General features: G+C 64.5%; 2 protein-coding genes and 1 long non-coding RNA gene across 3 annotated transcripts in view; 1 reads left to right on the top strand and 2 right to left on the bottom strand.

The window, feature by feature from the left end:
• Window positions 1-525: 525 nt before the first annotated feature.
• LOC126034875 (voltage-dependent calcium channel gamma-7 subunit-like) lies at window positions 526-6,466 on the top strand (the record flags this gene model as incomplete). The annotated part of the gene is given in 5 exon segments (XM_049792730.1): window positions 526-636; window positions 2,516-2,656; window positions 3,713-3,858; window positions 6,208-6,411; window positions 6,413-6,466. Coding segments are annotated over 5 exon segments (656 nt in total), but the record flags the coding sequence as incomplete, so codon positions are not given.
• Window positions 4,096-6,086, bottom strand: LOC126034884 (uncharacterized). Its single transcript, XR_007504782.1, has 3 exons — window positions 5,883-6,086; window positions 5,637-5,811; window positions 4,096-4,817 (listed from the first exon to the last, which is right to left on the bottom strand). It is a non-coding gene; the product is annotated as an uncharacterized LOC126034884 (long non-coding RNA).
• A 3,741-nt stretch (window positions 6,467-10,207) lies between the features above and the next one.
• LOC126034874 (protein kinase C gamma type-like) overlaps window positions 10,208-10,314 on the bottom strand; it is a 12,624-nt gene continuing 12,517 nt past the window's right edge. Inside the window, exon 9 of the mRNA XM_049792729.1 lies at window positions 10,208-10,285. Within this exon, the coding sequence (XP_049648686.1) occupies window positions 10,208-10,285 (78 nt within the window). The remainder of the gene's footprint in view (window positions 10,286-10,314) is intronic.

Below are 10,314 nucleotides of genomic sequence, written 5' to 3'. Positions count from 1 at the left end.
GGGCTCACATAAGTTCCCACGGGTTCATATAGGCTCCCACGGGATCCCACGGGATCGCATAGGTTCCCACGGGATCCCACGGGATCCCACAGGCTCCCACTCCCCAGGGGGAACCTGGGGGGGTTTGGGGGGACCCTCTGGGATCTGGGGGGGTCCCGGGAAGACCCAACGGGACCCTATGGGATCTGGGGGGATCTGGGGGTCCCTTTGGGGTATGGGGGGTCCCAGGGGGCACTTGGGGGGACCCTATGGGATCTGGGGGGTCCTGGGGGGGATTTGGGGAATCCTATGGGATATGGGGGGGTCCTGGGGGGACCCTATGGGATATGGGGTGGGTCCTGGGGGACCCTATGGATATGGGTGCATCTGGCGGGACCCTTTGGGGTATGGGGGGTCCCAGGGGGCACTTGGGGGGACCCTATGGGATCTGGGGGGTCCTGAGGGGGATTTGGGGAATCCTATGGGATACGGGGGGTCCTGGGGGGACCCTATGGGATATGGGGGGTGCTGGGGGGTGACCCTGAGGGTGTCCCCCCCCCCACCTCGCAGGGCGGGAGAAGGGGCGCTGCGTCGCCTCTGAATATTTCCTGGAGCCCGAAATCAACCTGGTGACCGAAAACACCGAGAACATCCTCAGTGCGTGGGGCTATAGGGGCTACGGGGGGGGCCTATAGGGGTTCTGGGGGGGCTCTGGGGGGTTCTGTAGGGGCTCGGGGGGGCTCTGGGGTTCTATAGGGGTTCTATGGGAGCTAGGGGGTTCTATAGGGGTTCTAGGGGGGCTCTGTGGGGTTCTATGGGGTGGTATAGGGGTTCTATAGGGGTTCTGTGGGGGCTCTATGGGGGTCTAGAGGGTTCTATGGGAGCTATGGGGGCTCTATGGGGTTCTATGGGAGCTATGGGGTTCTATAGGGCTCTATGGGAGCTTGGGGGGCTCTATGGGGTTCTATGGGAGCTATGGGGTTCTATAGGGGTCTATGGGTGCTATGGGGTTCTATGGGAGCTATGGGGTTCTATAGGGGTCTATGGGGTTCTATGGGGGCTCTAGCAGTTCTATAGGGGTTCTATGGGGTGCTATAGGGGACTATAGGGATTATACAGGGGTGTATAAGGACGGGGCGGGGGCTGTATGTTGGCTATAGGGTCTCTATATCGGACCAGGGGGGTTGCACAGGGGTTATGGGGACTATAGGGATCCTACAGGGGCTGTGGGAGACTCTATAGGGCTGTATGGGGGGGCAGGTTTCGGGGCTCACAAAGGGCTGTGGAGAGTGTATGGCGGGGGGGGGGGGGGCTCTATAGGGGGTCTGGCAGGTTGTCCATAAGGGCCCAGGGGTCCATAGGGGCCATGGGTGCCCTTAGTGCTGCATGGGGGCAATATAGGGGCTGTGCAGGGGCTATAGGGGACTACAGGGGTCTATAGGGGCTGGAGGGGTTGGGGTGGGTCCATGGGGGGCTGGAGGGGTCTACAGGGGTCTATAGGGGCTGGAGGGGTTGGGGTGGCTCTATGGGGGGCTGGAGGGGTCTAGCAGGGTGGAGGGGGGTCTATAGGGGTCTATAGGGGTTGGAGGGGTTGGGGTGGGTCCATGGGGGGCTGGAGGGGTCTATAGGGGTCTACAGGGGTCTATAGGGGCTGGAGGGGTTGGGGTGGGTCCATGGGGGGCTGGAGGGGTCTACAGGGGTCTATAGGGGCTGGAGGGGTTGGGGTGGCTCTATGGGGGGCTGGAGGGGTCTACAGGGGTCTATAGGGGCTGGAGGGGTTGGGGTGGGTCCATGGGGGGCTGGAGGGGTCTAGCAGGGTGGGGGTGGGTCTATAGGGGTCTATAGGGGTTGGAGGGGTTGGGGTGGGTCCATGGGGGGCTGGAGGGGTCTACAGGGGTCTATAGGGGCTGGAGGGGTTGGGGTGGGTCCATGGGGGGCTGGAGGGGTCTACAGGGGTCTATAGGGGCTGGAGGGGTTGGGGTGGGTCCATGGGGGGCTGGAGGGGTCTAGCAGGGTGGGGGGGGTCTATAGGGGTCTATAGGGGTTGGAGGGGTTGGGATGGGTCCATGGGGGGTTGGAGGGGTCTACAGGGGTCTATAGGGGCTGGAGGGGTTGGGGTGGGTCCATGGGGGGCTGGAGGGGTCTATAGGGGTCTACAGGGGTCTATAGGGGCTGGAGGGGTTGGGGTGGCTCTATGGGGGGCTGGAGGGGTCTACAGGGGTCTATAGGGGCTGGAGGTGTTGGGGTGGGTCCATGGGGGGCTGGAGGGGTCTACAGGGGTCTATAGGGGCTGGAGGGGTTGGGGTGGCTCTATGGGGGGCTGGAGGGGTCTACAGGGGTCTATAGGGGCTGGAGGGGTTGGGGTGGGTCCATGGGGGGCTGGAGGGGTCTAGCAGGGTGGGGGGGGTCTATAGGGGTCTATAGAGGCTGGAGGGGTTGGGGTGGGTCCATGGGGGGCTGGAGGGGTCTAGCAGGGTGTGTGGGGGGGTCTATAGGGGTCTATAGGGGGCTGGAGCCAGCTGCCGCCCCCCCCCAGAGACGGTGCGGACAGCGACCCCCTTCCCCATGGTCAGCCTCTTCCTCGTCTTCACGGCCTTCGTCATCAGCAACGTGGGGCACATCCGTCCCCAGCGAACCCTCCTGGCCTTCGTCTCCGGCATCTTCTTCATCCTCTCCGGTGAGGGACCCTCCCTGCCCCCCACCGCCCCAGGGGAACCCCCAGGACCCCCAGACCTGCCCCAGCACCCCCATATCTCCCCTCAGGACCCCCACATCCCCCCCAGAACCCCCATATCTCCCTCAGGACCCCCATATATCCCCTCAGGACCCCCATATCTCCCCCCAGAACCCCCACATCTCCCTCAGGACCCCCATATCCCCCCAGAACTCCTATATCTCCCCTCAAGACCCCCATATCTCCCCCCAGAACCCCCGTTATCTCCCCTCAGGACCCCCACATCCCCCCCAGCACCCCCATATCTCCCCCCAGCACCCCCATACCTCCCCCAGAACCCCCATATCTCCCCTCAGGACCCCCACATCCCCCCCAGCACCCCATATCTCCCCTCAGGACCCCCATATCTCCCCTCAGGACCCCCACATCCCCCCCCAGCACCCCCATATCTCCCCCCAGCACCCCCATACCTCCCTCAGGACCCCCATATCTCCCCTCAAAACCCCCATATCTCCCCCCAGCACCCCCATACCTCCCTCAGGACCCCCATATCTCCCCTCAAAACCCCCATATCTCCCCCCAGAACCCCCATATCTCCCCTCAGGACCCCCATATCCCCCTCCAGCACCCCCATACCTCCCTCAGGACCCCCATATCTCCCCTCAGGACCCCCACATCCCCCTCCAGAACCCCCATATCTCCCCTCAAAACCCCCATATCTCCCCCCAGAACCCCCATACCTCCCTCAGGACCCCCATATCTCCCCTCAAAACCCCCATATCTCCCCCCAGAACCCCCATATCTCCCCTCAAAACCCCCATATCTCCCCCCAGAACCCCCATATCTTCCCCCAGCACCCCCATATCTCCCCTCAGGACCCCCACATCCCCCCCAGAACCCCCATATCTCCCCCCAGAACCCCCATATCCCCCCAGAACCCCCATATCTCCCCTCAGGACCCCCACATCCCCCCCCCCCCCCAAGCACTGACCGAGGGTTTGGGGTATTTTTATTTATATTTTTACTTTTTTTTTTGGGGGGGGGGGGGGTCCCCCACAGGTCTGTCGCTGGTGGTGGGGCTGGTGCTTTACATCTCCAGCATCAACGACGAGGTGATGAACCGCCCCAGCGGCTCCGAGCAATATTTCCAGTATCGCTACGGCTGGTCCTTCGCCTTCGCCGCCTCCTCCTTCCTCCTCAAAGAGGTGCGACGCCTCGCACGCCCCTCGCACGCCACCCTCGCACGCCACCCCGCACGCCACCCCGCACGCCACCCCCCACGCTCCTCGCACGTTCCTCGCACGCTTCGCCGGCCGCCTTACACGCCTTCGCGTGAGCTTCGCGGCAGCCTCGTGCGACGGCCTTGGCACGGGGACGGGGGCACGGGGAGGGGTTTGCACGCGCGGGTGGGACGGGGAGACGCGGCGGCGCGGCGTGGCGCGGCGCGGAACCCCCTCGCGAGCCGTCACGCCGTTACACAAGATTGCACAGCTTTGCACGCCCTCGCACGCCATTGCACGCCCTCGCACGCCCTCGTTACGCACCGGTGCGAACCATCGCGCAGCTTCGCACGCCCTCGCTAATCGCTGCGCATCATTGTGCTCCCTTGCACACCACTGCACAGCTTTGCACGCCCTTGCACGCCATCGCAGACCCTTGCACACCCCCGTTACACGCCCTTGCAAACCATCGCGCAGCTTTGCACGCCCTTGCAAACCACTGCACAGCTCGACGCAACATTGCACAGCCTTGCACGCCCTCGCGCACCGTTGCACACCATTGCATGGCCCTTACACACCATTACACACCCTCACACACCATTATATACCCTCGCACACCATTGCACGACCCTTGCACAGCATTGCCCCCCCTCTAACGCCCTCGCACACCATCATACACCCTTGCACACCCTTGCCCACCATCACACGCCCTCGCACACCGTTACACACCACCGCTCACCCTTGCACACCATCGCACGGCCCTTGCAGACCATTGCTCACCCTCTAACACCCTTGCACACCCTTGCACGGCCCTCGCCCACCTCCTAACACCCTTTGCACACCATCATTCACCCTTGCACACCACCGCTCACCCTTGCCCACCATCACACGCCCTCGCACACCGTCGCACGCCCTTGCACGGCCCTTGCCCACCCTCTAACACCCTTGCACACCATCGCTCACCCTTGCCCACCATTATATGCCCTTGCACACCATCGCACGCCCTTGCACGGCCCTCGCCCACCCTCTAACGCCCTTGCACACCACCATACACCCTTGTCCACCATCACACACCATCGCACGCCCTTGCACGGCCCTCGCCCACCCTCTAACGCCCTTGCACACCATCATACACCCTCGCCCACCGTCGCACGCCCTTGCACGGCCCTCGCCCACCCTCTAACGCCCTTGCACACCACCGCTCACCCTTGCCCACCATCGCACGCCCTCGCACACTGTCGCATGCCCTTGCACGGCCCTCGCCCACCCTCTAACACCCTTGCACACCACCATACACCCTTGTCCACCATCACACACCGTCGCACGCCCTTGCACGGCCCTCGCCCACCCTCTAACACCCTTGCACACCATCACACGCCCTCGCACACCGTCGCACGCCCTTGCACGGCCCTCGCCCACCCTCTAACGCCCTTGCACACCATCATACACCCTTGTCCACCATCACACGCCCTCGCACACCTTCGCACGCCCTTGCACGGCCCTTGCCCACCCTCTAACGCCCTTGCACACCATCATACACCCTTGTCCACCATCACACACCGTCGCACGCCCTTGCACGGCCCTCGCCCACCCTCTAACGCCCTTGCACACCACCGCTCACCCTTGCCCACCATCACACGCCCTCGCACACTGTCGCACGCCTTTGCACGGCCCTCGCCCACCCTCTAACGCCCTCGCCCACCATCACACGCCCTCGCCCACGGTCGCATGCCCTTGCACGGCCCTCGCCCACCCTCTAAAACCCTTGCACACCATCATATGTCCTTGCCCACCATCACACGCCCTCGCACACCGTCGCACGCCCTTGCACGGCCCTTGCCCACCCTCTAACGCCCTTGCACACCATCGCTCACCCTTCCCCACCATCACACGCCCTTGCACACCGTCGCACGCCCTTGCACGGCCCTCGCCCACCCTCTAATGCCCTCGCCCACCATCACACACCCTCGCCCACCGTCGCACGCCCTTGCACGGCCCTTGCCAACCACCTAACACCCTTGCACACCATCACACACCCTTGTCCACCATCACACACCGTCGCACGCCCTTGCACGGCCCTCGCCCACCCTCTAACGCCCTTGCACACCATCACACGCCCTCGCCCACCCTCTAACGCCCTCGCCCACCATCATACACCCTCGCCCACCGTCGCACGCCCTTGCACGGCCCTCGCCCACCCTCTAACGCCCTCGCCCCCCCGTCACACGCCCTCGCGCGCCCTCGCCCGCCGTCACGGTCCGGCGGCGGGGGTCCCCCGTCGCCCACGCCGTGGCCCGTCCCGTCCCCTTCCCCCCCACCCCCCAACCCCGGCAGGGCGCGGGCGTGATGTCGGTGTACCTGTTCACCAAGCGGTACGCGGAAGAGGAGCTGTACCGGGCGCCGGCGGGGCTGCTGCGCCCGCGGCTCAGCGCCTGCTCGGGGCTGTCGGGGCAATTCCTGCAGCCCCGCGCCTGGCCCCGCGCCCGCAGCCCCTCGGACGCCTCCTCTGACGTCTCCATCCAGATGACGCAGAACTACCCCCCCCGCCATCAAGTACCCCCAGCACGGCCACCTCTCCACCTCCCCCTGCTAGGGGGGGGGACGGGGGCGGGGCGGGGGGGAGGGGGGGGGGGGGACACGGGGACGATGGGGACACGGGGAGGATGGGGACGATAAAGGCGATGAGGACGGGGGGGGCATGGGGAGGATGGGGACGATGGGGATGTTGGGGACGATGGGGACGATGGAGATGTTGGGGACGATGGGGATGATGGGAACGATGGGGATGTTGGGGACAATGGGAACGATGGGGACAATAGGGATGATGGGGACAATGGGGACAATGGAGATGTTGGGGACAATGGGAACGATGGGGCCGATGGGGACGATGGGGACAATGGGGACAATGGAGATGATGGGGACGATGGGGACAATAGGGATAATGGGGACAATGGGGATGTTGGGAACAATGGGGACAATGGGAATGATGGGGACAATAGGGATGATGGGGACAATGGGGACGATGGGGACAATAGGGATGATGGGGACGATGGGGATGTTGGGAACAATGGGGACGATGGGAACGATGGGGACAATAGGGATGATGGGGACAATGGGGACAATGGAGATGTTGGGGACAATGGGGACGATGGGGACAATAGGGATGTTGGGGACAATGGGGACGATGGGGACAATAGGGATGATGGGGGCAATGGGGATGATGGGAACAATGGGGATGTTGGGGACGATGGGAACAATGGGAATGATGGGGACAATGGGGACAATGGAGATGATGGGGACGATGGGGATGTTGGGGACGATGGGGACAATGGGAACGATGGGAACGATGGGGACAATGGGGACAATGGAGATGATGGGGACGATGGGGACAATAGGGATAATGGGGACAATGGGGATGTTGGGAACAATGGGGACAATGGGAACGATGGGGACAATAGGGATGATGGGGACAATGGGGACAATGGGAACGATGGGGACAATAGGGATGATGGGGACAATGGGGATGATGGGAACGATGGGGACAATAGGGATGATGGGGACAATGGGAATGATGGGGACAATGGGAATGATGGGGACAATAGGGATGATGGGGACAATGGGGATGATGGGAACGATGGGGACAATGGGAATGATGGGGACAATAGGGATGATGGGGACAATGGGGATGATGGGGACATGGGGAAGATGGAGATGATGGGGACACGGGGACAATGGGGACGATGGAGAGGATGGGGACGATGGGGACAATGGGGACACAGGGAGGATGAGGATGATGGGGACGATGGGGACATGGGAATAGCGGGAAGGATGGGGACAACGGGGACAGCAGGGAGGAGGGGGACACGGGGACGACGGGGACATGGCAACAATGGGGACAGGGGGGACAGGGGGATGATGGGAACGTGGGGACGATGGGGGACATGGGGACGATGGGGGACATGGGGACGATGGGGATGACGGGGACGTGGGGGACGTTGGGGAGGGCGGGGGACACCGCTGAGGGACACTGGGGCCACCAGGGGCCATGGGACAGCAGGGGCCACCGGCACCTTGGGGACAACGGGGGCGATGGGGACAATGGAGACCTTGGGGCCGTTGGGGCCGATGGGGACGATGGGGACAATGGGGACATTGGGGACGATGGGGACGTTGGGGACGTTGGGGACGTTGGGGACAATGGGGACGTTGGGGACGATGGGGACGTTGGGGACGTTGAGGACGTTGGGGACAATGGGGACGTTGGGGTCGTTGGGGACATTGGGGACGTTGGGGACAGCAGGGAGCGGGCAATGGGGCCACCAGGGGACAGGGACCCACCCAGGGTGGGAACATGGTGGCCACCAAGGATGGGGACATCTGGGGACAACCGGGGCCACCAGGAACGGGACAACGGGACCAGCGGGAGGGGGGACAATTGGGGACAACCGGGGACAACCGGGGCCACCGGGACCCTGCCGTGGGACGAGGCCACCGCCGGGGCCACCGGGGCCCCGTCCCATCCTGGCCACCGGTAGCCGTCGGGTGACCTCAACCGGTGGCCGATGGGACGTCGCTTGCCGGCCGGCTCGGCCTGCCGTCGTGGCCAGGGTGGCTCGGCGGCCATCTTGTCACGCCAACCGTGGCCAAGCGTTGTCACCTCAAGCCCGGCCGGCGGCAAACCACCATCTGTGGCCAACAAAGGACAGGAAGCGGCTCGGCGGCCATCTTGTCACGCCAACCGTGGCCAACGATGGGCGGGGGTGGGTCTTGGTGGCCACCTTCTCCCGCCACCGTGGCCAACGATGGGCGGGACGTGACTCGGTGGCCATCTTGTCCCATCAACGATGGCCAGGACGCAGGTCAGCGGCCATCTTGTCTGGCCACGGTGGCCAATGTGGCTCGGCAGCCATCTTCTCCTGCCACCGTGGCCAGTGATGGTCAGGAGGAACCTCGGCGGCCATTTTCTGCCACCACGGCCAATGATGGACAAGCAACGGCTCGGCGGCCATCTTCTCCTGTCGCTACAGCCAGTGATGGTCAGGAGGAACCTCGGCGGCCATTTTCTGCCACTATGGCCAATAATGGACAGGCAATGGCTCGGCGGCCATCTTCTCCTGCCACCGTGGCCAACGATGGACAGGGTGAGCCGTGGCGGCCATCTTCTCCTGCCACCGCGGCCAACGATGGACAGGGTGAGCCGTGGCGGCCATCTTCTCCTGCCACCGTGGCCAACGATGGACAGGGTGAGCCGTGGCGGCCATCTTCTCCTGCCACTATGGCCAATGATGGACAGGGTGAGCCGTGGCGGCCATCTTCTCCTGCCACCGTGGCCAACGATGGACAGGGTGAGCCGTGGCGGCCATCTTCTCCTGCCACCGCGGCCAACGATGGACAGGGTGAGCCGTGGCGGCCATCTTCTCCTGCCACTATGGCCAACGATGGACAGGGTGAGCCGTGGCGGCCATCTTCTCCTGCCACCGTGGCCAACGATGGACAGGGTGAGCCGTGGCGGCCATCTTCTCCTGCCACTATGGCCAATGATGGACAGGGTGAGCCGTGGCGGCCATCTTCTCCTGCCACCGTGGCCAACGATGGACAGGGTGAGCCGTGGCGGCCATCTTCTCCTGCCACCGCGGCCAACGATGGACAGGGTGAGCCGTGGCGGCCATCTTCTCCTGCCATCCATGGCTGACACGGCTTGGCGGCCATCTTCTCCCACCAACCACGGCCAACGCCAGGCAGGACGTGGGTCGGCGGCCATCTTTATTGCGTCCCCATTGACCCTTGGGTGCTGGGCGACCTCCTAGAAGAGGACCCTGAGAGTGATTGGGGGGGGGGGGGGGCAGATCCAGACCCCCCCCCCAGTCTCTCTGCTGCTTTCAAGCCCCTTTGGCTTTAGCGACGCTTCGCACCCCCCCCCCTTAAATTCAGGGGTCTCCCCTTGACCTTTGAACTCTGCCCCCCCCCCCGCGTGGCTGGTCCACGGTGGGGTCGGCCCCCTCCCACGGCTGCCAGCGCCCGTTAGCACAAATTGGGGGGGCGAGGGGGGGGGGGGTCCCGGATACCTGGGTCCTTGCTGGGGGTGGGGGGGATCCTAGAGCAATTGGGGGGGGGGTCCCAGATGCCTGGGTCCTTGCTGGGGGGGGGGGGGGGGTAGCTTTGGGGTGGGGGAGGGAAGGGGAAGCCCAGCTGCCTGGGTTCCCCAGTTTTGGGGGGGCGGGGTGGAGGACCCCCCCCCCAATTTCTGTGGCAATAAATGGCTTCAATATGTAGCTTCCCCCCCCCCCCCAAAAAAAAATAAAAATAGAGGGGGGGGGGCTCGGGGGGGGATGGGTTAAACACCCCCAAAGCGGGGGCAGCAGGGGGGGGGCACCCCGGTGAAGGGGACCCGGGGTTGGGGGCGGCAGCGGGGCTGGGGGGGGGGGGGGCATTGAGCCCCCC

Source organism: Accipiter gentilis, chromosome 36 (assembly GCF_929443795.1).
Source record: "Accipiter gentilis chromosome 36, bAccGen1.1, whole genome shotgun sequence".
NCBI lineage: Eukaryota > Metazoa > Chordata > Aves > Accipitriformes > Accipitridae > Astur > Astur gentilis.
The sequence above is the reverse complement of the archived record's forward strand: the minus strand, read 5'-3'. Positions and strand labels throughout refer to the sequence as shown.